Source organism: Dermacentor variabilis, chromosome 6 (genome assembly GCF_050947875.1).
Source record: "Dermacentor variabilis isolate Ectoservices chromosome 6, ASM5094787v1, whole genome shotgun sequence".
In the NCBI taxonomy this organism is placed as follows: Eukaryota; Metazoa; Arthropoda; class Arachnida; order Ixodida; family Ixodidae; genus Dermacentor; species Dermacentor variabilis.
The window spans coordinates 127,069,645-127,097,332 of NC_134573.1; the positions used below are offsets into that span (position 1 = coordinate 127,069,645).

At 44.2% G+C, this 27,688-nt stretch overlaps 1 protein-coding gene across 2 annotated transcripts in view; it reads right to left on the reverse strand.

Moving 5' to 3' along the window:
• Positions 1–27,665, reverse strand: part of qin (tudor domain-containing protein qin) — a 118,731-nt gene extending 91,066 nt beyond the window's left edge. For both annotated transcript variants that reach the window (XM_075695736.1, XM_075695735.1), the window contains exons 1-11: positions 27,413–27,665; positions 26,895–27,007; positions 26,639–26,739; positions 24,210–24,295; positions 15,786–15,871; positions 15,612–15,673; positions 11,267–11,405; positions 10,372–10,452; positions 8,520–8,620; positions 1,383–1,449; positions 1,215–1,263 (exon numbers count right to left, since the gene is read on the reverse strand). In XM_075695736.1, the coding sequence (XP_075551851.1) occupies positions 1,215–1,263; positions 1,383–1,449; positions 8,520–8,620; positions 10,372–10,452; positions 11,267–11,405; positions 15,612–15,673; positions 15,786–15,871; positions 24,210–24,295; positions 26,639–26,739; positions 26,895–27,007; positions 27,413–27,470 (943 nt within the window). In that variant the 5' untranslated portion in view covers positions 27,471–27,665. The remainder of the gene's footprint in view (positions 1–1,214; positions 1,264–1,382; positions 1,450–8,519; positions 8,621–10,371; positions 10,453–11,266; positions 11,406–15,611; positions 15,674–15,785; positions 15,872–24,209; positions 24,296–26,638; positions 26,740–26,894; positions 27,008–27,412) is intronic.
• Positions 27,666–27,688: the final 23 nt, after the last annotated feature.

Sequence of the window (27,688 nt, forward strand, 5' to 3'; positions counted from 1 at the left end):
GCGCATTTCTAAGCCTTATGTGTATAACAATGCATCAAATATTTAATTCTTATTAGTTTATTTCCTTTTTTAATTGTTGTTACTTATGAATGAACAGTAAACATAGACTAATGCAAAATATTTTTTTCTCACTTTACGGTCACCCTAGAAAAATTACGTCAAATTTTTTTTCGAAATAGGTCCCTCAGAAGAATTGAAATCTGCAATAAAAATAAAATCAACCCTGGGCGGTCACCATATGGAAAAAAAAAATCGACCCTGGAAGAGTTAAAAAAATCTGTTTTAATATTTTCAAAAATATTCAGTGTTTTTTGTACCAAGTTTAACACACTATTAGACTGCATTTATTACAAACAGCTTGAAAATTTTCACATACATTTCTTAATAATCTGCACAGTTACAGGAAGTTGTAGCTAACCTAGGGCCCCTATCCATCCCCCTTAAATATTAAAAAATAACTTTAAAGAACAAAGAAAGCTAAGTGACAATAGAGAGAGGTTTAGAATTGGGGGCGCAAGGCACTGTGCCCCCAAGCCGCGTTGTGTCGGTTGCTCTTGGGTTTAGATGAGCAGCAGAGTTTGAGGATTGGGTCGAATGCAGACAGCGTTGGGGTTGAGCGCTCGAGACGCCGCAGTGTGAAAAATAGAAAGGTGCTTGAAAGCAAAAAAAAAAAGAAGGAACCTTTTTTCTTACAAGTGAAAACGAAGAGAATGCATTTTTGAGCAAAAAGAGCGAACAATGTAAGAAACGTAATCACTGTGTTAGTACCGGTTAGTATTACAAATTAAGTGTGCGATTCTAAGCCAAGCAAAGCCAATCGAAGCAAAGTGCTCTTAGTTGGTGTTTTCTTGTGTCGCGCTGCGAAAAAACTGTGAGTTCACTCGCGTGAAATGGCGAAAATCAGTTGAAGTAAATAAAGTTTGCTCTGCGACCATCTGCTGTACGTCATCACTGTCACCCGCGAGGGCGGCCCAAGACGGCTTGGGGGCCCACGCTAGTTTTCGATTCTTGGGTCTTGGGTTAACGCGAACGCAAGAACCCAAGACTGGCTTGGGTTCTGCGCATGCGCACTTGTGGTGTGCAATTTTCTTGGGTCCCCAAGCCGCTTGGGCCCCCAATTCTAAAACTCTCTAATGACAAATTCGCAGATGCACGCACCAGTTTTCAATATAACCATAGGAGCTACTTATGAACACTGTGGTAGAGCTGCTTACCCTTCTGCAAAGCCTTGAATTCTCTCATTTTTGATGTCAGATCCTTCAGCTGAAAGAAAATAATGAACAAATATCATCCCCAAGACATGCTGCTTACTAAAAAATAAAAAGCTAGTATTTGGCCATCATGTGTACTTGCAGTGACTCAGTATAGCTGGCTTTTCTCACCTGCTCCTGTATTTTCTCCAAGCACTGTTCATTAACTTTCTTGAGCTCCGCGAACAACTGGTTTGAGCTGCACAGAAGGACAGAGCAATTAAGCAAGAACAGCAAATGGACAAAAAAACAACAACAAAAGTCTAAATGCAAATTTTAAGATCTTAAATTTTTTAATAATAGTAAGTTTTAGGTTTTCAGTGATGGAAGCAACATTTTACTTATTGGAGAAGATTTCGGAACAGAAAAAGAATGTTAGTTTGGAGCAGCACTTGGTGTTTTCGAAGAAGATGGCAAAATATTGTGGGGATGCGCGACTCTCGCGCGTCCCCTGATATGTTTTTCCCGCATGGCGCGTCTCCTGTAATCCGACTTCGCCGCGTGGCCTGCAGGATGCCCGCGGCGGTCGATGTGGTTGGGGCGCAGTGCGAGAGATGGCGCGAGTGTTGCGTTGCTAACGCCGCCTCATGGCAGGGTTACTTGGGGGCGCAGGGGAGAACAGGCTGGCTCTTTCCCGGCGGATCGGCGAACAGCATGGATGACCCGCGCGGCGCCGGCCCATGCTTCTGCAAGACCGCCTCGCGTGGCCGCCTTGGAACGCGCCACCGTCCGCGTGACCGTACACGCAAATGACCAGGCGTTGGGATCCAGCATGGGGCGAACTATTCGCTCGCTATCCGGTCGTGGTGAGTCGGACTTCTAGATTTGTCGCGCGCCCATCGGCATGTTTTGTGGATAGCAACTCGGCTAGCAGGCATTGATCTATGAAAGGTGCAATAAATGCCCTTGTGATTGTGTGCACTACTGTGTTGTCGTTCCTTTGTCCCAAGAGCACGGAGGAGAATCCCACAATATGTAAAAAAAAAATTATGGCATTTTACAGGCCAAAACCACCATTTCGTGATGAGGCACGCCATAGTGTGAGACTCCAGAATAATTTGGACCACCAGGGGTTTTTTAACGTTCGTCTAAACCTAAGTACATGGGCGTTTTTGCATTTCGCCAGCACCGAAATGCGGCCTCCGTGGCCGGGATTTGATCCCATGACCTCGTACTTAGCAGCCAAACACTATAGCCACTAAGCAACCACGACAGGTACTCCTGGAGTTAAAGGCATCACAAATGCATGTCGTAAATGTTAATATTTATTATGAAACATAGTGCACATACAATAATCAATGCAAATTGCAAGAAAAAGACAATTAAGATGATGGATGGTTATCGAACTTGCAGTAAAATGAGCTATATATATAAAATAGTACTTGTGGTGCCATAGGCACCGTGGTAACCATGCGCCCACGTACGCTGTGAAAGATGCCTCGGCGGGCTCGGCTGCAGCGGAGGCTATGATTGGCTTCACTGCAGTTTTGAAAACAGATAGTATAAGTATAGTGCACGCCGATGGACGTGCCACTGGTGACGGCTTTGCGCACAACTCTCGGGAAAGGAGCCAGCCATGACCAGTAGTTTGCTGTGTTGTTGAGTGTGCTTCTCTGTCTTATTTACGCATTCAGAGAAAAATAAGCAACACCCTTCGCATGTGTGGGGTGGCCAAAGCTTCAAGGAATGTTGAAGAATTGTTGCACGGTGGAGAGCTCAAATACCAGCGAATGTGCCAGCAATATGGTTCTAATCATTCCCCGCAAAGCCTCATCAGCGGAAGCAACAGTAGAATGGATTACTGCCGTTCAGCTGGAAATTTCTAGTTCTCATCCTTTCCTTTGTCATGTCGGTATTTTTTCCACTTGATCATAGTTAGGTGCGTAAGCAACGAAGTTCGTCTGCAGTGCAGCATGCTGTTTAAAAAGATTTCGCTAAAGTTCTGAATGTCGTTTGCCACTTCTGTTCACCGCTTCTTTACTGCGTTGCGCTAGCTAGGCAGCACGACTGCACGAGCGTATTGTGTTGTGTGTTAACGCTGCTGAAGTTTGCAAGAACTGAAATTGTCTTTTCACTTTCAATTGTTTTTCGCAGCCGCGCGCTCCCTCCCTCTTTCCCTCCCTCCCATTAGCCCCACAGCCTTTCGTGCGACGAAAGACAGTGCATTGGCTTCCCTTGCACGCTTTCACTCGCACATTCAGTGCACGACATGCGGTGACAGTGTTATTGATCTTGGACTTTATAGGAGCATCACAGCAACAACGGCAAAAATGCGCCTGGACTGTCCATATAACTGCTCTCGCAATAAAACGAAACACATATGAAGTGTGCCACTCTACTAAAGTGGCAGTAACTTCATCAAGTGATAGATGACCTATACCTGCCAACTTCTGGGCTTGAGAATTAAAGAGACTTATGTAGGAGAGAGAAACCGTGTAAAGCAACAAAAAGCCACTGAACAGGACACACTATTTATTTGAACCTAGTTACAGTCAATGACCGATATTTTGGATGTTGATTAATAATTCAGACACCTTTGCGGCACCGCCGCATCCTCCATGAGTGTACAGACCTTTTACAGTACCATATTTCAACAAGTGGCAGCGCCACCATTGTGTGCCTTCTGGCTTACCCCTTCAAGAGCAGAGGGCGTGAGTAAATGCAGAAAAGCGTTGTTTTGACTTTTTCGCAAATTATTATTTGCCAGCGCTGCAATGCTTTCAACCGAAAGCACAAAGAAAACATTAGTGCTGGTGATAACTTACATATTACCTTATTTTAGCCAGAGGGAGGTGAGCAAATGCTCTAAATCAGCATGTGTGCATTCTCTGATGAAACGATACTTGACTATTCACACTTCCTTTTATTCTGTTCTCAGAACAGCAAATAGCTCTTACTACCTCATTAATGTGTAATCCGTAATGAGGGTGGTTATCTATGAGCAATCCATCAATAATATTGCTTTCAGTTCCAATAAAAATGTTTCTCCATCTTTTCACTGCCTCACAACCATAGGTTCTTCGCAACATGCAAAAGACTGACAGTCCTTGGTGATTCATAAGAAGCGAGAACAGTCAGATCTATGTATACGTGAAGGACTGCCCACTAAGATATACAGTGAAATCTCAATATAATGAACTTCAGGTGACCGCGGTAAATTGTTTGTTATTCTGAAAGATTGTTATAGTGAAAGTGGCAAAATTAACCATTCCGCACATCAACCCATTAGTTTATAAGTTGTCACTATATGAGCTATCCACAAAAATGTCGCCGTTTGCTCTCAGCACGCGCTGTTGCTATTTTCCATAGATTCCGCCGCCACACACCACCAAAGCACCGTATAATAAGAATGACGAGCCAAAACAGAGGCTGATGCCAAGAAAACTACCGACAAAAAGGTAGCTCCATGTCGCCTCCAAAGAGCAATACTTCTTGCTTTCTGTTTGTTTTTCACATTTCTTGCTGTGGACACTGCAACTGTCTCACCCGAGGCGGACACCTGAACTACGTCAAAGCACAAGTGCACGTAAACGACACCGTCTGAAAAGTGCAAAGTGCGACCGTATGGCATCTCCGTGAATATGGAGCTTACATTTCACTGCGCGCGTAGCTAGTACGGCTGCAGAAAGAAGCGCGAAAGAAAGAGGCATGCACAGAAAGGGTGAAAGAAGGAAGAGACGCACCTCCATTGCTAGGCGACACTTTCCCGGGCAGAGCATGCACTCGCAAAACCTGATGCGTCGTCGCCTCCGCTCGCCTACTTTCCTTTTTTCACGGGCGCCGTCTCAGGTTTTCCGAACCCATGCACCGCGACATCCGCTCTCTGCGCCTGGTTGTCTGCTAGCCTACTCTTTCGGCTGCCGTGAAGGATACACTGAAATCTAAGAATCCCCAGATTTCGGAATATTAGTAGTACTGAGGTGATGTTAACATCACAGGGAAAATGAACAACAATCATTATTCCGAAAAGTTCGGTTTTTAGCACTGAAATATTTTTACATTACAACTATAGGAAGTCATCAGGGGATTTCTGAAAAGATTGTTAATCTGAAAAGTTTGTTAATGTGGTGTTTGTAGTAACAAGGTTTCACTGTACGCTATTGTTATATTAGCTTATCTGTCACCGAGTTAGTCGTTCGGATAAAGAAGAAAGGATACAGGTAAATAAAAATTTGGGCTTAGAGTGCTGTGGTGTTTCTCACTTCAATGCAGCTGCAGTCGGTGAAGGACATTTCATTATGCTTTACATGCTCAGAATAGTATATTTTTAATTCCTGTACTTGCCTCAACATACAACAATGTTAGTTTATGAAAACTGCATGTGCAATCCACTGCGATTACACACACATACGAGCTCTGACTGGCTGTCTGCTCCTGTTAATAAATGTGCATTACCAGACGTTAAGTGCGACGTGATCGAAAGAGCATGCACGAAAAGACACTCAATTGTTTCTAGTTCACTTATGCTTGCAACTGTTGATATAACATTATTATCTGAAGGGCGCTGTCCACACAAACCACAAGCTCAGTACTGCAGGGTACCCCGATATCGCACAGTGTCAAACGATACTTTTTCAAGTTTACCAAGCCACACTTTGCTTTATATGTGCAATATGTTATCGCGTCCAGTCAGAAAAGTTTAACAGAAGCCCATTCTTCTTTTGAGGCAATTCAGGCATTTGGCTGCAATCAGAAGGCACTCAGCTGCACTCAGAAGGTGTTGTATGTCATTGGAAGCGGTAGCGCCATTTCATTTACCCTCCGCTTTAGGATGTCGAAGCCTTTTGTTGTTAGATTTTTCCGAGCTTTTGTCGTGACTACAGACTTGAAACAACACTAATCGAGGCCACCACTGCTGCCATTTTTATAATCTCATTGCCTTGAACCACCACTCTCGTTTGCCGATCTGCTGGCAGCCATAGCCACCATGGCCATCATGCAATCTGTTACACTAGGCTTAGCTGTTCTGACATTCACTACCAAGCTTCCGGCTATTCGATGCCATGTTTCTCATTGAAAAAATTTGCCGCTGTGAGCAATGGTGCCACTTCTGTCTTCGTCATCCTTGCTGGTGGTTTTGAAGTGCGGAAAGCCTGACAGAGGTTTAAAAAGCATTGCATAGTGCCGGTTCCCAAAAGTCAGCTTTGCTGCAATACAGAGATGTTTCGCAATCAAGCATGCGCAATGTATTGCAGTGAAGCACACCAAGAGTGGGAAATTGCCACTGTCGCAGGACTTAGTATGTGTTCCTTAATTATACACCCATGCACCCGCCATCTCCTGCCACAGTGTGCACACTGAGGTGCATAATAACTGTGTTGGCAGACCTTTATAACTATTTCAGACGTGGCAATTTGAGCCGTTGAGGGGCAATGGCATACATTTGTTTTTTTTCGGAGAGTCCAATTTTTCAGATGTTTTCGTGGTCACGAGGGAATCCAAAAATCAGACTTACTGCACTTTCATGATAGAAAAAATTATAATAAACGTAGTCCCTGAGATCACCTACATGCCTTACACCGTCACGGGCACTGCATAGCCCTGATCTCAGAGATAGTGTATCAGGCCACCTATTCAAAGCACTGCATTTAGCAAGGGTTGCAACCAATTCAGGGGTGGCAGAATAACAGTAAAACTTTGTTAATGCAGATTTCACAAGGCCAAAAATTAACATGGCCAAATTAACCAAATATTGAAATGAATGGGCAAATCCTGCTTCAATTTTGCACTACAGCAGTGCTGAAGCTGCAATTATCATCTCGTGACTGACAAGCGTTTGCAGCAGCAAAGGCCTCACGACTTCCTTTGCAGCGTGGCTGCAGCGCAAGACACATCTTCATCCAAGACATGCTTTCTACTACTACACGCACATCCCAATTAATTTTTCACTAGCGAGCTGGTCCGCAACAGATCATCCGTCCATCGCAATATACTCAGCAGGTTTGATACAAGTGTTCGGGCCACAGTAGGATCGCTCTTCCTCCCCGACAGCTTACACCGTGTTTGTGACTTGCACAGGCATTACGCCAAGTGAAAACAAAGCTACTGTTTGCCACAACTGCTGTAGACAACACCGCGGTCGCCATCGACATGATCACTGCTGGCGACCATGCAGTACTGAAGGCACACATTTAAGTGTGAGCACCGAGTCAAAATGAAAGTAGTGTTTGTCAAAACTGCTGCGGATGAAACTGTGGTTGCAATCGACGTTATCATGGATGGCGACTGCACAGTTCTGAAGGCATGCCATCAACGCTGTATCATGCTCAGCGGTAAACGCAAGAATAAGGGCTATAAAGACACAAATAAGCACAAAGCATTTCCCCGACTGTCAATCCTGCAGGATTTTAGGTGATGACTCTGGCAACGCAGACTTCACTGTTTCAGTTTGGTTGCACGCTAGAATCGCGTTTGCTCCTTTTGCATCGCACGCTGAAGGCGCTCTGCACTCGCTGCACTCTGAGGGTTGTCGGAAAGAACTGGTGTGTGCCCAAATATGTCCAAATTAGCAAGTGTGATGCCAATAAAAATTCTCTTTGCAATGTGGCTGAAATAGAAGGTTTACTATTCCATTACAACTCCCCAATAATGTGTGAATTCAATTAATACACTATGGGTGGCTGCACCAACTGTCGTTTCTTTTTCTTCTTTCTCCTTTTTTAATGCAGCTGGACCAACGGCTGTCTTTTTGAATAAGAATCAAAGTCAGATTTCTGCTAGATTATTTCCTCAGCCATACAACAGTGCAGAACGGTCAATATCTGAACTGTAAGCATAATGGGGAGAGTTCACAGGTATGTGCACACCGTAATTTATTTTCAGAAAAAGTGCTTCTCAGTAAGTGTCAGGGCTATTTTTCAGGAAACATCGAGTTGTCTCCGTACAATCAGGAGAAGTGGAGGAAAACTCAGGAGACCCGCGAACAAATCGGGACAGTTGGCAGGTACATATAACCTGATAATCCCAAAATTACGCAGCATACACTCTGCTGTAAGCAAGACATGTGCATCCTCTCGCATATTTAGCTATATCGTGCGAGAACACTACAATATTCTCGTGCGTCGTCCTGAAGGGAACATCGTATTAGACAACCCTTACACAGGAGAGCGCTTAGTGTGCCTGAGAGCACTTCTGCGGGTCTCGCTGATTATCACCGTTTCAAGGCTCTAAAATGATGCGTGATGGATGCTCACGTGACATAGCTAAAAATGAAGGAGGCTGTACCACTGCATCGCATTCTCTACGAGAGGATCTGACAACACGGCTTACCGAAGCTGCAGGAGGCAGTGCAGGTGCTGGAATTGAGACTGAACATCTTGTACCAGCTTATTGTAATGGCCATCGGCGCTTTTGCACACAGTCTCAAGTTTCTGCAAATGAATTAACACAAACACTAAAGCTCACCAGAAGCAGATTCCAGTTTGTTGGCTTTTAGGAAAGATAACTGAAACAGTTCACTGAGCCAGATAAAGAGACAGCAAAAGGAAAAGGAAGGTACATAATGTTGGCCGCAAAAGGTAGATTCATAAACTTTCGGGCAGGAAAACCTTTGTGAACCTGGTCAAATAAACTAAACACTAGAAAATCAATGCTGCAAGAGAACTTTAGAATGTTGCGAGAATTTTGAACTGGGCATGTAGTCAAACCTTTTCATTGCTTTTGCAGGTGCGAGATATGCATGTCCACACAACTTCACGAACAGACAGCAGCCCTCTCACTCTAGAACATTAAACTTCCAAGCCCTTTATATGCTTTTTAACCCTTTCAGGGTCGATTTATTTCGTCATATGTGACCACCCAGCATCAATTTTTTTTATTGCAGATTTAAATTCTTTAGAGGGACCTATTTCAAAAAAAGGTTTACCGTAATTTTTCTAGGTGACTGTAAAGTGTGAAAAAGAATTTGTGTTTGTATATATGTACTGTTTGTTCATGAATAACAATAATAAAACAAGGAAATAAACTTATAATTAAAAATTTCATGCATTTTTATGCACATAATTCAAGGCTTAGAAAATGCGCACATGAGAATATTTCGCAAGTTTCAAATGTTCCTGCTCTTACACTAATATTTACGTCCATAGCGTAATTGAACTGAGCAGGTGAGTGCACTCAAGAAAACTATGTGGTTGTGTGCCCGTCAAAAAAGCAAACCGTGTGACAAACTTCCAATAATCCTTCATCTTACCGCCAACCAGAGGCGATTAGTTTTCATGAGTCTCCATAAAAAGGAAACGCTTGCACGGCAGTGGCGTCATTCACATGTGCACACCCTTGTGAGCAATAAATGCGCGAGTAACAGGCGGTCACCATTTCAGCAATTAGTAACGAGATAGCCATCAGTTTTGAGAGCGCAAAAAGCCGAAACTGCCGCGGGAACAAAACCCAAACTAACCGCCGCCCGCCCGCGTGCACACAAATGCACGGGCGGTAGTATATAGATGCGCCAGAGCAAACAAACCATGCAACGAAAACCGAGAGAGAGAGGCGCGAGAAAAAAATTACCTGTATTCACGCATAGTGGTAGCACATGCCAGGAAAGAAAAAGTTAGGAAATTGGCGCACTTTTTAAATGTACAGACGGCGCTGTAAATATATGGCACCGACCATTTTGGACTTGTTCGCGGTGCCGTATATTTACATCACTGACCCTGAAAGGGTTAAGTATATTGTTAAATGTCGTCATAGAATACTTATGCACTTTGCATGAGCAAGCGGAACATTGAGAGGATTTATTCATGATCGCTTAAGCCAGATATTATTGTTGTCTGGCACACTGCAATGAACCTGCAACTAAAGCAAAAGCCTGTGTTTGCTTTGCAAATAGCTCTGGTGATTGCAGATGTGCATGTTTCTTACTCTTTACAAATGAGATGCCTTAAGTGTTTATACCAGCAATATTGTTTTAACCCTGTTTCACTTTGAACTGAGTGCCCACTTCCAAGCATCCCATATCACAATGCCAAGTATTTGATGACAGGTTACAAAACATCTGTATTCATTTCAATTAAAGAAACATTGTTCCATTGCCCCTATAAATAATGTATACACTTCTAAATACACACTGCTCGTAGCACAACGAAAAATTGCAAGAACTCAGAAGGCAAACCAAGATTCCTACTTTGACAGTTCGTTTCAGGCCAAGGTAGGGCTTCATAGCTTCATCCAGTGCTGGTTTTAGCTCCGAGATAGATTTCTTGTTCTAGAAAAAGAAAAGCATACATTGAATTTCTGATTAAAATTACTATTTTACTTAAAGCCACAACCTGAATGGCAATTAGTCAATCACATCAATTCATTGTTCACAATGGTACAAAGCCCCTATAGTATTTGCAGTGGTTTTATGAACAGTATTCACACAAATGCGATGCAAGATAGTTTTGCAATATTTCTAGTTTTGCTTGCAAACAAAAACCATTGTGAACTGTTACAGACCCTCTTTTTTTCCGTTCTGAAGCAGGAACCAGAATGGAACTGTTTTTAGTGGAACGAAACTAAAACCAGAATGAAAAACATTTTGTTCCGATACCCTGCTTCTAAGGGAGAGGAGGGAATTGCGCTGTGGCGGTCTTGGCAGATTGGCCGTGGCGTTTGACAGGCTCACATATCTTGTGAATGTGCTTGTCCTTGAGTACAGTTTAAAACGGATAGAGTGCAATCGACAAGCAGTATGGAAAGTCGGCTGAGGAATGTCACCAAAATAAGGCCGAGGCGATGTGATGGCAAACCAAATCGGAGGCAGCCCTACTTAAGGCTTGCGAAGGGTTAATGCTAACACACTTCCGTCGAATTAATGAATTGATTGACCTTTCTTTTTTCTTCCGATTCCACGCAGCACCAGACAAGTGGCACCAATTCATTCTTTCTTTTTTAGTTTTCTTTTTTTGCATGTATTCATAATATTTGGTGTATAAGTTATGCAAGGTTGCTTGTGTTACACACTTCTTTCTTTTGCTAATGCAACCTCTGCTCCCTAAAGCCTCTTTTGAAATTAAATAAACAGATAAGCATCTCACTTGATCCAGAACAGACACCACTTCATGCTGCTTGTGCTCTCCCATGACTACGCAGAAAGTGCAGATCAGCTTGCCATCCGTTGTGCAAAAGAACTCCAGCAGTCGCTTGTGCACTTCACACAGTGTAGTCTCTACAGCACTGGAAAACACGAGACGTACAACAGCAGAATAACATCTTTTACCCCACTTTTCTTTACTAGTATAATAAAATTGAACCAGGCAACCTTTCTATGTTATCACTGTAACAGTGGTGGCTGTTATACGTTATTTTAGCCGTTCATATCCACCTGACATTTAATTTTACACGATGAGAAAACAGCACCATCTGTGTCCGATGGCAGTAACAAAGTGTCAAAGCAAAGTCACACAAAACATGAAACTTTATGTGCAAGTGTTGAACCAGTTATGAATCCCAATAACTTTTTTAAGAAACAACAAGGCCAACATGGTTGAGCACAGTGTCAATGTGGAAATGCAATCTGTCACCAATTAGGAAAAGCACACAGTACCGTAGTTTTGGATTCCAGGATGTAAATAAGCACTTATATTGAATGATCATACATGTAATTCAAATCTTGTGCTGTTTTCTGCTTACTTTTGTTATGTGTATGGCGCTGCTGTTAGGTAGAGAACAAATTAGGTTCTGAAACATTCAGCACTGGATGATGAAAACCCTTAACTCATTCAATGGAGGTGTCTTCTGGTGACATTACAGATCCCAATAGCCTATTGAGACTTGGAGAGCTTGGTGACATGATTGCTTTTCAAGTCTGTTCTTATTACTATTTATTATGCTGCAAATGTGAAAAACCGTTTTTTTTTTTTCATATGCCACGGTTAAGATGCCAGATGTAGCACCTAAATGTACCCGAACAATGTAACCACTTCCTAGTTTTTGGTACACTAAAAACTGATTTTCTTCACACAAACACAAACATGATGATGCAACATCATGTGGTGGGTTGCCACATTGACGCTGCATCTTAGATTTTCATATAATTTCACGGTATTCATAATGTACTTCATGGTTGCTTTTTGTCATCTGCAACAAGACTAGACTGTCATATTAGAATGTCAATTTCCTCAAAAGCTGTTGGAAAGAATACTATGGAAACAAAGTTCAGCATGCATCTGATTGACATCATAATTGAGGTGGATATGTTATGTAATCACTTCCTAGTTGACATTAAGAATAATTCAAGACAATGTGCAATAGTATTATGTGCAAAGGGTCTGACCAAAGGCCGTTGACCAGGTAACAAGGTTAAAAACAAACACCATACTAAACGATGCTACATCTTCCTGTAGGGCAGAGGTATTGATATGCACTGATTGCAAGAAGACAGGAGCAGTGGCCACACAGTACAAGACAGCAACTTATAGTGGCAGCTATCAGTGGTTAAATTTTCAATGCATACCTCCCAAGTTGTGACGACTAAAATGCGTAAAATCATCTCACAGACCGTTGAGGGCAGGGGGAGGAGAGGTAATAAATAGCACATATTTTTTGTTTTATGTTTGCTATGAACATACATTTTTAGTGGGATCCATGTGGACTTTATTGACACTGACATCCCTACAGACCCAGAACACAAGCAGCAGCAAACTTGGAACAGCAAAGACACGTAAATAACACTGTTTTTAGATCACAGTGATTTCTTTAATGATTTAGCTGTTGCCGATTCGACCTGCTTTTAGAACTTGTGTCATGAATGATAGGCCTAAACACGTGCGGTGAAAAAGGTGCGAAGGTGCATGTGAAGAAGACAATGAAGCCGGTCGGTGAAACGAAGTTGGGAGCATTTACTAAAAGAAGAGGAAAAATATACCAGGGTGTCTACCAAGTTGACCTTTCCAAATTCCCTGAGTTTTCCAGGTTTTCCCCAACAGCCTTTGCAAAGTCCCCTGAGTGACCCAGAACATTGTTTTATGTCAAGATGGGCTGACACCATGTAGCCTGATACTGTCACTCTCTAGCAAGCATATAAAAAATAAAAAAGCGACTTAATCCAGTTTGAATAGCAAGGCGTAGCGTTTATTTTACTCCAAAAGAAAACAGAAGGTAAGGGTTAGTAAAATGCACAGCGAATAAACCATCTTCGAAAAAAAAATGGTAAAACCCACTAAAAATCTAGTCGAATATTCTCAAATGTGAATAAAAAGTAGATGCATACAGAAGCAATTATTTCCAAATATGAGCTATTTTCATCAACTGATAGCAAGCTCATTGGTATATGAGGCCCAAACTTTGTCAGAAGTGAGATTCTCTCGCAAGAGCTGGTGAGTCAACCTCAGCTGTCATACTCTCGGCCCGCACACAATGCCTCAGTGCTGCGTTTCACTGCTTTAAAGAGTTTATTTTGGTTTAGATGAGAAACACCTGAATCTTGTTTTTTGAGCTCAAGCTCCTTCAAAGAGAGACGGCACGCCTCCTTTCCCAATCATTTCTCAATGTGCAGGTCTTTTGTGTTCTCATCCTCCTTACGCCGTGCGTTCGCCCCACGGACCATTTGAAGCATCCTCTTGGTCAGTTGTACAATCAACGTTCGATTTTTCGGAATCCCTAGGGGCCACAAAAACATCAGAAAAATTAGGTAGTTCAAAAACATGAATGCGTGTCTTTTATTGCCCTTAAGGGCTCAAATCGCCGCAGGCACATATAAAAGAAGCTCTGAAGGCCTGCCAGTACATTTATTAAGCATATCGGTGCTCTTACTGCGATAGGAAATGACGGATGCAGGCATGTATAACTAAGGAATACATACTGTGTCTCATGACAACTGACTCTTCCCACGCTTGTTACGCTCCCACCGCAATACTTTCGTTTATGCTTCACAGCGTAACAATTCTGCATTGAGGCGAAGCTGACTATTAGGAACCGGCATTATGCAGCACGCATTGCTTTCCGAACTACGAAGCTAATCGCGAGGACCACAACGGCAGAGTCGGTGCCATTGCTGACAGCAGTGAATTCTTTCAATGAAAGACACAGCACCCAAAAGCAAGAAGCTTATAGAGAATGTCGAAGCAGCTAGGCCTAACGTTGCCGCAGTGATGGAAAAGACTGCCAGCTGATCTGCGTGCGACAGTGCCGGTTCGAGGCGGCGAGGTAATCAAAACGGCAGCGGTGGTGACTTTGATTAATGCTGTTTTGGACGTGCGGTCACGGCAAAAAGTCTGGAAAATCGGGCGGTGAAGGGTTCTTGCGTCCAAAATTTCAGATAAGTTTTGAGACATTCTAAGAGGTACATGGTGCCGCAAAGCCATCCGAATTATCGGGCATCCAGAAAGTTGGCAGTTGACTGTACACTGGCAACTCCTCCAGCCAACGACATGGCGTCAAAGACGATTCGTTGTGATTCCTCTGTGTTTCTCAAGCCAGGATTACCGCAACTTTCGTTCACTTTCAATAAAATTACCGCAAATTTTCCCTGATAGAAGCACAAATTCCCCGAGTTTTCCCCAATTATTTCCAGGCTACTCAAAATCCCTGAGAATTCCCGGCTTTCCCAGTTGGTAGACACCCTGCACACAGTGGGGAAATTAGCGTAAATTACTCCAATCTTGTCATTTACGGCCTCTATCATTGTGTTGAGCTAGAATCTGCGGTTCATGTTTTCGTAGCGCGAATTGAGGGATTATTTGCTCTTCGACAGTGCTGGCATTCCCGGGCAAGCACGCGCTGACATTCTAGCCATTCGACATCCACTGTTTCCGGAGCGGGTATGGGCCGGAGTTCACCAGCAAGCGCACTGGGACCTCCTGGCCATTCGGCGTCCATAACGCAAAAGGCCATCTGATGGTCATGCTCTCTCTTGTGTATCCTTTTCCTCTCCCACCACCTGGCACGCGCTCCCTCATGGATGCTCGCTGTGGCAGTGTCGCCATCTGTCAGCCCAGTGGGGAACCTTTGTCTAGCATGACAGACGTGTGCACTAACAACAACAACCAACCACAGTCGAACACAACCACAACGAACACTGTGAGCCGCTAAACAGTTCCGCTGTTAAAAAGAAGGTGAAAGCTGAGCAGGGCACTGCTGACATGGACTCAGAACAGGTTTGTGGCACGTGTTTACCCCATCACTCATGACAACTTGTCTGAATAAACTTGCTCAAAACAAGTACCCCTCTGGCATATTGGAGTCTTGTGTGCCCTAAGACGGTGGCACAGGTACCATCACAATTTATAATTTTCATTTTGCAAACTAGCGCTGCCCCGTCTTTCTATCGTGAACAAAATTTATTATTTATAAAACTTGACTTTTCACATAGCTACACACAAGCCCAAATATTCGACAGTAGGTATGTTGAAATTTGCAAATGCAAGAAGCAGCTCCACTCACATCGATACTGCAGTCAGGCTTCTGGGCTGATGTTTGCGCATTGTTTTTGCCATCTGGTGGAGCTGTAAAGAGAGCACGAAAAAAATTTCTCCCATTTTCTTGCCACATAAAGACCGCAATAATATTATGGAACATTTAGTGTAGAGTACAGTTCTCTGCTTGCTGAGCACTTACTTGGTCAAAACATAACTTGCAGAAGTTTGATGGACATGTATCACACCTGCAGGTGGCTGGGCGGCTGCCACATTCATCACAGATAACTGCAGTAGAAATGGAACAACAGCAGCTCATCTATGTATGTCTCATAAAATGAGTGAATGAATGTGTGTGTGTTGTTTAGTTGTACAAGCACCAGGTATGGCCAAAGAGCGCCATGCCACTGTTAGTGGGATTCACAAGATATGTCAGATGCAAGAATTGGCAAGAAGTATTACTGCCTTAAAACAGAGCCCTTGAAACGCAAGGGCATGAAGGCATGTGCTATATAAAACTAATATCACAGCGGCATCCGCTGGAGAGAGGATGCGCTACAAATTTGTTGGGCTTATAACATGTAGGACAACATCATTTGAGAAAGCGAGGACTGCTTTGGTGTTAAAAAGTGGTTCTTTACCAAGAAATATAGCTGGGTGAAGAGGGACACAATAACGGCTTACGAGAGGAAAATGTCTTCCTCTCTCTTTTGGCTTCCCAACACTCCAGGAAGATGTGGAGGACAGTCAGCCTATCACCACATATACCACAGGTTGGAGGCTCGTTACAAGTGAATAGAAAGTTGAGCGCCATGTGTGTGTCCTATTCTGAGACAACAGAATAGGACATCTTTTTTTCGCGTTTACATAGTTGAGGGCCGGAAACCTAACTTCAACTTAATCATGTGAATCTTGCTGCTCGTTTCAACATCCCACAGGCATTTCCAGGGGCTTCACAGTTTGTTTTGTAGGAAAGGATTCAGATCTGAGGCAGGGGCAGCAGCAGAACGATTAATACCTTGCAATGCTATTGATTTGGCGATTTCATTGGGAAACACATTACTCTGTATTCCTCAATGGCCAGTAACCCAGCATATCACTACACATCTATGAGACAAATAAATGTTGCACAAGATTGAGCAAAGTTCAATAAATAGGATTTTTACGCTTTTGTAAAGAAATTAACGCTTTTACAAGACTTAACGATTCTGTGAATATTACTGCTTTCTCAAGTTTAAATTTCTTTAGATGTTTTAGCGGAGACAGTACTGCACAGGCTTCTGAATATACTTTTTAGAAGGTTCAATAGGTCAGATTTGGAAAAAAAGGGGCCAACAGCAGCGTAACATATGCCAGCATGAGACTAAGGCGACGGTGTACAATTCAGAGCGAGAGCACTTCGATTGAAGTGCACAGAAATGCATTGCGGTTTCGAGCTTCGGAGTGTGCTTTCTGACCGCTACAAAGGATACATCATGCTCTATCACCTGCCACTCCCAGGTTGGCAACAGCCTAGCTGGAGGCATTAGGTGATGTTCCATAAGTGGGACATCCATTTCTTCACTAAGTTCTCTCACACGCAGTGAGAAAGGCAGTCTCATAGACAGTCAATTATGAACATGTCAAGTCATTAACGGTTAAAGAACACGGATGTTCCTGATTAGAGTGCACTTCGAGAAAGTAGGTGAAGTTGACATATGTTCTCTGCAAATGGAGTGACCACTCATTTGATTCTATGTATACTAAACTTTCGACAGGGCTTGTTCTGAATGCGCCAGTGGCCAGGCGGATACCTAGATGGTGGACGGGATCTAGCATTTTTAGCACACTCGGAGCGGCAGAGTCCATGACACCATAGTCCAGTCATGATCAAGTTAAGCTCTTGTGAAGATTCATTAAACATATCCTGCCACAGCCCCAAGATGTGCGAGATAAAATTTTCAGTAAGTTCATTGTTTTTAGGCATTTCACTTTGAGATATCTTATGTGTGGAATTAAAGTAAGTATGGAGTCAAGTATGACGCTTAAAACTTGTGCTCTTTGTTCACAGGTATTTGTTGCCCATACATTTCGGTAGTGGGATCTGCAAGAAGCCCTTTCTTCCTGGTGAAAAGAACACAAGAACTTTTGTGGAGGTTCACTTTGAACCCATTTTCGTCTGCCCACTTAGACACTTTGTTCAAGCACGGTTACTTATCTCTCACACCCTCTAAGGTTACAGGATTTGAAACCTATTTGTATGTCGTCTACATAGACTGAATAAAAAATAGCTCATGGTAATGATGCAAGAAACGCGTTCATCTCAACGACAAAGAGCATGCAGCTGAGCACGCCTCCCTGAAGCACCCTAGTTTCCTGTATGAATGCATGTGATAGAGCACTACCTATATTCACCCAGAATATACTGTCGTGTAGGTAGCTTTCTATAATCTTTAAAATATTGCCGCAGATGCCCAATGCTGACAGCTCGCACAGGATTCCATATACCAAGTTGTATGGAAACACAGATAAGAAAGATTGTTTATGTACGAAGGCAACACAAATGTTTGCTTTGATGCACACAAGCTGGTCTGTTGTAGACTGTCCTTCTCTAAAACCGCACTGATATAGATCAAGAATTTTGTTTGACTCAAGGAAGTGTAAAAGGCAACGGTATATCATTTCTTTCAAAAGCTTGCAACAGTTGAGAGCGTTTGGAGGATCAGAGTAACTGACTTTCAGCAAATGTGCAGTGTTGATCGTCACTAACTGGTGTGGCCCCACATACTAAGTGAAAATTGGCAGTTTGTTGCCTCGGTGCTATCTCTCTAAGCCTAGCAGAGTCAAAACAAACAAGCTATCTCGATAATAACAACAGAACATTGCTTATACCTTGTTCTCAGCTTAAGAGAAAACCAAATGATAGCAGATTTTATAATCTATTTCTTGCTGTCAAGATAAAGAGCAAGAAACGTGTGAATTATGATCAAAGTGGGCAGCCCAAGCACTGCCTTGTTGCTGCGCAATCACAATGATCTCCAGAAGCTCTCCCAGTAAACTTGCCAGAGACTGGTACTAACTCCACACACGCCCTGCTGCCAGTGTTGGTAATGGTAAGACAGTAATGCTACGAGTGCCACAACTCTATTAATTTATCTGTTTTCATTGACAACGCAAGAATTAAGTACAAGCTTCGCCCACATAAGTGCACTGCACCTACACTTCCTGCCCCTGTGCGCCAAAACAGTTTCTGAGAGGCATCGATGTAAAAGAAGTTCTCCTTTGCCATGATGTCATAGAAACGAGTGAATGTAATGGACCTTTTCCCAGTAGGTAACCCCTCTAGCAGCTGCCACTTCAACTAAATTTGATGGGCAAGACATGCACGCTCCCGCTGCTTTTCACCTCTATGCAGTGGTACAGCCTTGCGGGTGTCCCCATGCTTTTTTCTTTCTTTTTTTTTTAAATTTTCCGATGCGACGGCTGCTCATTGAGAATTCTCAGCCTTCTTACTGCAATGTGCAGGCCATTTGGAACAATGATTTGAGAGCTACACTAGCATTTATTCTTTAACAGCTTGGTCACTGCTTTGATTCAACTGAGTCAGCCCCCGGGCGCAGCCGACTCGGCGGGGCCTAGGCCAATCACGTGAGGCGACACTGTATGTAAACTGAACGTGCGCTTCGAACAACTATCTCCGATTGCGCACATGGTGAAGACAGGCGCGAGTGTTGTGGCAGGAACTTTCTTCAGGATAAATTCGTCCATTATTTGGAGTGGCTCGACGTTAATAAGGCGGTCAACATACGCATGCACAAGCTTGGCCTCAAGAGCAGGAAGTGCAAGCAGCTCATCATGATGAACGAACGTCCAAAAGTTCTGCATGCGTACTGCGAGTGTGCTGCAGAGAAAGTGTCTTTTTTAATCTCAAGATATGTTTTAATCTCAAGAGTTTTTCTTCGCTCCATAGTTTCTTGGTTTTCATTCCACGCCTTCTTTCCGCTGACATTTACATAACCGCTCGCACATCAGTGCATGACAGTGTTTGTTTGGTCTCGCAAGCTATTTCCATTCGTTGCACTCGTAAAAACCGATGTCTATCTGGTTCATAATCTCTCAAACGGCAACCACTAGATGCTCGCTCATTTACTGCTCACAGGGGTGCGATTAATATATCTATTCACAGGTGCGCACTGGTATAAACAAACGATGATGCCGTATATGAGAGTGCTGCCATGCCTGCGTTTTCTTTCTCGAGACTCACGAAAACTGACTGCCCGTTGTTGGTGATGGGACAAAGGATTACGGGAAGTTTCCGAGTTGTTTGGGTTTTCTGAAGGGTGCACAACCGTGGAGTTTTCTTGCGTGCGCTCATATAAACGGTTCAATTATGCTATGGGCGTGCATGCTGGTTGCTCTGCTGCAAGTGAGTAAAGCGGCAATTCCTTTGATGCCGACTACTGCCCAAGTGCCGAATCGGAATATTTATTTCAGTGTATCTACTTTTTTAGTTCTTACTATAAGTATTTATGCAAGAATATCCGTATTTATGAATAACCAATGCATGTGACAGCACTCACAATACAAGGTGTTAACTGTTATAATGCAAAAACTAGGATAAAGAAAATTATCACAGCACAGGACAAAAAACGCAGGGCCATTTGCCACTCGTCTTTTTGTTTGAGTCTCTGTCCTCATCTCTCTTCAGTGTTAAGTTGTAGAACCCCTTGTGTAGAATCAAGGTAGGAGAAGCTTCAAAATGAAGTGTTGAAACCCAATCCCTCATCTCGGTGGCACCAACAAGGTCTCGGTAACTGGCACTGCAGGTGTCGGAGTCCACTGCTTGTTAGCAGATTCCTCTCGCACGAAGAGAAATGGGATGGGCAGCGGGATGTGGCGCCTTCATTTCAGCAGTGTTTCAGGTGACGTGGGGAAATATATCTTAAATTCTGCTGACACAGCTTTCCTGAATATTGCGTCTGTCCTCAGGCACATGTGTCATTGCGTGGTGGCAGCAGTTCTGTGGTGTTTGAGGCAAGTTCCTTTTATCTTCCGAGTTGCCTTACGTTGACGGTTTCCTCAATGATCTTGTCGGGCGTGTGAGAAACCCTGCAGATCTCTGCAGTATTCTCTCCAGTGAGAGCCATTAATTATTTGTAATGGGTATGTTGTCTTTGAGCTCAATGCTGTGTTGCAAGTGCGGACACATGCCCAGGTGAACGCTTGGTGATGCTCCAGCATAAAGCCGTGGATCAGATCTTCCCCTGCTTCACTGGCAGCTTTTGTCATTTTTCGTGCAGCACCTTCCACCAGCTGCTTGAAGCCGTCATCAGGCGTTGGGTACATCATATCAAAGCGTACTGAAACCATTGTCTTCAAAGGCACACTCATTTGTTTGTTGGCAGAAGGAGGCAATTAGTGTCTCTCCCCTGCGGTGACCCATGATCTGTTTTGCGAGCAATGCCTCGGGTGGCAACATTTTCTCAGCGGGCTCTATTGGGATGCTTGTGACATCGTTCATATTGTGGAACTTTACATTGATGTTGGCAATTCGCCACCAGTTTGAGCCAGGTATCAAGGATCATGCCACTTACGAGACAAACATTTGTTGTACCCACAGTAACGTCTGGCGTTAATGCATGCATCGGACGTATGCTGCAGTTGAGCACTAGGACCACCTCGCGCAAGACCCAGGCCCGCGTGGGGATGTCGGTCAAAGCCCCTGCCCTTGCGATGGATACGTTGGCACCACTATCTATGCATACACGAATGGTTTGTTGGTTGACACAGCCAGTCATGACTGATATAGTGCCGCTGATCGAATCCAAGAAACAGTTTGCTTGCCTTGCCGTTGACCCTGTTCTGCCATCTTTGTCCTCCCTCGTGGCTCACCTCTTGTCTGCCAGGATCGTCGCCTAAGTCTTGAGTTTGTCGCAGTCATGGGACAGATGACCAAGGTCATCACAAATACATGATCGAGTGTGGCTGGTTCGGGGCGCAGAGGTCTCATATCGTTTCTCCATGTGTCTTGCATCGACATGGGGGCAGGGTCATTGGCTGGTCTGCAACATTTGTCTGACCTTTGCTCATGGCAGCCTGCTGAAGGCAGTGGTCGACCTTTCTCGTCCAGGGCATGAACATTCCATTGGCGCTTTGCGTTGGGAGAGCAGCTCAGTACGAGCCTGGTTATCGATGCCACTAAGAATTAGCAAGACTCTCTTCTACAAGTCGGGATGGCGCCTTGTCGAGTATGGCATTTTTCGAGTACATATACTCAATGATGGCCTCTTTGTTCAGAAGGCGCCATTTCAACTGCAGCTCGAAAAACTCCTGTATCCTAAGCCTCCGCTTCAACCTCTGTGTGAGAGAGTGTTTCCACTCTTCCTAGGTGTCACAATGTGACCGGTAAGTGCTGTGCCAGTCCCTGGCTGACCCGATCAGTCAGTCCGCTGCTCTTGCCAGCATGAGCAATGAAGCGCAATGAAGTGCAATGAGTGAGCACTGCAATCCACTCCTCTGGCACAAATCTATCGCTGAGCACTTTCTTGGGGTGCCTTGTCGTAGGTCGGAATTGTGGATGAAGTGTCGCTCGTGGAGTAGATATGGATTGGGTTCGTCGTTGGTGGGCCTCTAGACAGCCCTTTCGCGAGCTGGTCTTGTATGTTGCGTGCAGCCAGGATCCAAGCGCTGGAAGGCCCTGCATTGGGGGAGTCCTACGTTGGAGCATTCTAGGTGTCGTGGTGTTCCGAGTCTTGTCTTGTGGGATTGTTCAATGTCAGTGACTGCATTGAACCCATTGTCAGTGGGAGCGTAAGGTTGCGCTCGGTGATATGAACTCGTGACATGTTCAGTCAGTATTCGGACATTAGGTTCGTGTTGTTGACAACCTCACGGATGTCGCTCATAGTCATACGACTCGCTGGGCTCAGGTGACATTTAGCTCAGCACAAAACATTACATTGATGGTGGATAGCGCATCCAGGTTTGCCTGCCTGTCATCATCGTCGGCAGCCTGGATTGATGTTGACGCGTTCATCAGCCCAATGGCTCGGCCACTTGCACTGTGTCAGATAAGCCTTTCGATGAGGTCATCCTTATGACCAGAACAGGGCAGTCCATGGCCCCTCAGCTCGTCGACCAGTTGTTTCTTTGTGGCGGAGGTGACAGCGTTGCTTCGACAGCAAGCCATCGACGATGGTGGCCTCCAACTTTGAGAACGAAGTTCGACATGACATCGTTGCATCTTGTGGTTCATCCTGTCGCAATCCTGTCAACTGCACCATTACAGCCCTCACAGTACAGGGCGTTAACTGTTTTAATGCAATAACTGGGTTAAAGAAATATATCACAGCACAGGACGAAAAACACAGCACCGTTTGCCCCACTTCTTTCTCATTCAAGCCTCTGTCCTCGTCTCTCCTCCGCATTAACTTCTCAAACGCCTCCTGTGGAGTCAAGGTAGCCGAGGAGGAGCTTCGAGATGAAGTGTTGAAACACGATCCCTCGAACGGTGAGCTCATCTTCAGTGGTGCCAAGCGGGTCTCGAGGGCTAGCACTGCCAGTGTCAGTGCGCTGCTTGTAAGCCAATTCCTTTCGTGCAAAGCGGGGAGACACCACGCGACACCTTCGTTTCAGCTGCGCTTGAGGTTACGCAAGGCAATACCGTAAAAAACCGCGTATAATACGAGTTCTTTTTCCTTACTATTAGCATTCCAAATGTTTGCCTCGTACTATATACAGATTCGAACAAAAATTTCAGTCAGGAATTTGGGCTAGAAGTTTTGGTTTTGTTATAGCTGCATGACTATGGCTTGACTTTTGTTATTCCTGCGTGGCTATGACTTGGCTTCCTTATTGCTGCGTGGCTACGGCTTGGTTTCGTTATTTCTGCGTGACTACATCATTTCTTTATTGTTGAGTGTGCACCTTGGCAGCACATGTGCAAACCACGCTTCGCAAAGTGCATCTTCTTTTACTCCGCATTGAAGGACCAAGATGTCTGGACCATGAAAACAGTACTTGGCTGCTTTCAAGAGGAAAGTTATTTTAGCTGCACAGGACATCGGCAACAGTGCGGCCGAGAGGTAGTTTGGTGTCAACGAGGGAAGCATTTGTGGGTGGCGTCGACAGAAGGAAGCCCTATTCGTGTGCAGCGGAACGCGAAGCTTTCGCGGGCCGAAGAGTGGGACATTCCCGGAAATCGAACTCTCCCTGAGGGAGTTCGTACGCCAACAGTGAGCTGCGCATCTAGCTGTGAGCGTGGAGCTTATGCAGGCAAAAGCTAAGGAGCTTACACGAAAAAAAGGGCTACCCAGCTATGCCTTCAAAGCCAGCAAGCACTGGATTTATCGCTAGATGGGCCGTGCTGGATTTTCCTTACGCCGCCGAACTTCGATTTTGGAAAAGCTGCCCGAATTGTTCGAAGAGCTGCTTGTGGCTTTCGAGTGCCACATTATTTCGCTGTGCAAGTCCAAGAACCTCCAGCTAAGGCAAATCGTCTATGCCCATCAAATGCCGGTTTATCTGGACATGCCATTGACCCCCACCATGCACAAAAAGGGCTCTAAACAAGTTTATGTCTAGTCCAGCGGCAACGAGAAAACAAGAGTTACCGTCATGTTGTAGCACACGGCAGACAGATGCTTACCTGTAGGTACCGTGCCAGTAGCCTCCTTATTTTGAATGGCGCTTGTCATAGTTAAGTTAAAAGGTTCCATCTTGAGTCCTCGGGCACTACGATGGAAAATTAAAAGTGAGTTGCTATTTTTTCTCTCAATTTCCAAATATAATTCACTCTTCTTGACCAGCATTTCCATCATTCTGTAGATTAGCAAAGTAATACTTGTTTCAAAGCTCTAAGGCTGTGGTTCGCGAAGTTCTCCACATCAGAAGAGCCCACAAACTGTTAGCAGTTTACTATTAAGGAATACCATTTTTTTTTTTTTACGTGGAACACAAGCATACACAGGAAACAAAATTGTTCACGTTTGAATTGCTCTTTTGACAGGCAACATTTGTCACACATTGAGAATAACATCCAAGCCCTGAAATTGTCTTGACACCTGAGCACCTAGATTTCAGTTTGAAAAGCAATGCTCTAAGGCACGCTAAATGAACCTTTACACCATACTGGCGATGCAATTCTGTCCAACTAAACTTAGAAGAGGACTGGCAAAAGGTAATTCAATGCAATAACTACAATCTGTTTCATATTTGGCAGGAAATGCTGCACAAGTTACGCAAGCAGTATGATAACAGAAACCTTGTGTTTTAAGGCTTTGTGGTAGCTTGTACTCATATAAAAACAGTAATATCACTCATCTGCGTTGTGGTTGATGATGAAACGCTCGGCTTTGTACATTCATACGTAACCTATATAAGTCATCCATTGATCAGCATACTCATTAACAAGTGCACTCATTATAATACATGAGAAATTCAACGGATGTGAGTACGAGTCTCACACGGTTTGGCTGAAGTAGGTGAGGGGTAAATATTAGTGCATGCCTGGAAAAAAAAAAAGAACTGAATGTGAGCAAGTGCCCGCTAATTTTGTCAGGCTATCGGGCCACCATATTTTTCCTGCTACAGGAAAACCTTTGACGTAGATGGTGGTTTGAGGTTTTATTCCAAGATGGTGGCACGAAGAAACTAGGACAAAGACACTTAACATGACAGAGGCTACAGTTTTAGCAGAGGAAACATTATTCAAGAGTGGTACAAATTTTTTGCAATGTTCCTCCATTGTCCTCACAAGACACTGCATGCGCATGAGCTTTGGATAAAAAAGTCGCATGAGAATAATACAGCTGTCAGTCCACCGACCACAAAGCAGCCGTACTCATGTATACGAGTATGGGACATTTAACAGATTATGTTTCACACACTTATGAATGTGGACTTTATTTAGGTCTGCACTAAGGATTCAAACAAGTAGGGCTGCTACCTCAAAGTTATCTCTGCACTGCAATAACTTCATTATTCTACATCTGTGTACAAATTATCTTTATTGCTATATGAGAGCACGCATTCGGCTCTCAATTATAGAGGATTCACCACAGGGACAAACATTTTGAAAGATGGCACCGGGTGAGCGTCCAAATGAATACACAGTGTGGAGCAATTAGTTTGATGCAGGAAATCAATCAAATTACGAGTTACAATTACATTGTCTACATGAGGCTACGTAATGAGGACCTCTGATCATTTCGACCTCCTGGTACACTTTAATGTGCATCTAATTTGTAAATGCCTGTTCGATTTGCCTGCACCACCTGAACCAGTTTACAAGGTGCTGCACCCTGCCATTCGTTTCAGCAGTCCAGCAATGGTGCCCTCTATACCACTTCATTTCTTTTTTAAAGGTGCAGGGCTTGTTCATAATTTTGCTGCACCCTACCTACTGTCAGTGCCGCCTCGTTGCAGACGTGCATGTGCAAAGCAGTGGCGCAGCAGCAAGTGCAGCACACAGGCATAAGCGCGACTGAAACTCCGCTTACACACATTTGCTCCGTCTACGTAACACCAGGCGTATTCACACCTCAGAAGCCGATCATACCTGCAATTCAGGACCTCAGACTTGAGCGATGGCGCAAAACATAATACGAAAACATAACACCTGCACCGCATCTGCACCTCAGCATTCCTTTCGAGTCACACACTGTGTCTGCACTGCTGAAATCAAGCTGCACAATTTCTTAACTTCTCATGCACCACTGTGAACTGTTTCACAGGGGTGCACATGAATAGAATTCATACTAAATGCAGGAAAATTTTTACATTCCACCCTTACTGGAGCGTGGCTGCCACCGAGGCAATATGATTGATCTTGAGACAAGAAATGGCTTTACGTGCCGAAAGTGCCATCAAAAGCATCTACTGACAACACAGTTAAAAAGCCACACAGAGAGCAGCAAGTGCACACATATTTGAAGTGGAAGTTGAAATTTTACAAAAAACATTTTGTGCAACAGAGACCATATGCATATTGTAGAGTTAACGCTGACTGTGCTCATTACATTCTGGGCATCTTCAACTCCTCCCAACATGTTAGACATATGAGGCCTGATAGCTTACGGCATTTGCTGCGGCCTGCTGCTGGCTGCTCCAATGCCCAATACATATGAATCGAGCAACAGTGCCTGGATGCAGCTGCTGTCAGCAAAGGATTGCTGTTCCTGAAAAAAAAAATTATAAAATGAAATCTATTTTGTAATTTCATAAGTTCGAGCACTGACAGTGGCCGACTACCGAGATGTGGTTCATGCCGCGCTCGATTTATTGCGGGAAATGGAACTTTCGGAAGCATGTGAAAGCGAGATTGTCAACCAACCTTGCACACGGGACACTCGCACACGTGGTTAGACGACGCTCGGCTTCTTATACAAGCCTCGCAGCACGTGTGCCCACATTTTAATATTCGGGGCAGTCGGTTGCCTCGCTGCTCTGAAAACGGTAAAATACGGTCGTTCAGCGCACAGCTTGAGGTCCCCATCACTCTACGGCATTTAGCCAGTAAGTGACAACGGCGTTATTCATCGACATTTATTTGCACTTCACAAGCTTGCTTACCTTTGAACAAGCGCAAATATTGTTCTATGACTGTGTGAAAAGACAGAATATATCTTTTGTCGTCAGCCGACGCCAAGTGGCGTCTGTCAGCAATACAATAGAGTCAATGAGCAACACCGAGCAACCAGGAACCAATCAGTAAAAGGAGTGTTTCGCAGAAAATTTACAGCACTTCAAATGCTTCTTTACACATCACGCCACCGCACCCAAGTAAGATTTGCACGAAAGCGTATGTATATAGCAAGCGAAACTGCGGAAAACGCACGTGCGCGGCATTACCTCTTGTTGTATAGGCCAAAGCGCAGGACGGGCACTTGAAACTGCTCATTTGAAACATAGCGGCAGAAGTTTTGTACTTCACGATGTCAACAAAATATCAGCTAGCTTGCGCTTAGCACGAACGTGACAACGATTCCACTAAACATGACAGTTCCTTTACCGGTAGCGCATGTGTGATTTTTTGACAAACACAGCGCTTCAGAGTACTCAACACGACGAGTGTGACGAGAGCGACTCCAGTGACGGTTTTAGTGACGATCGGATTTGAGTTTGGTC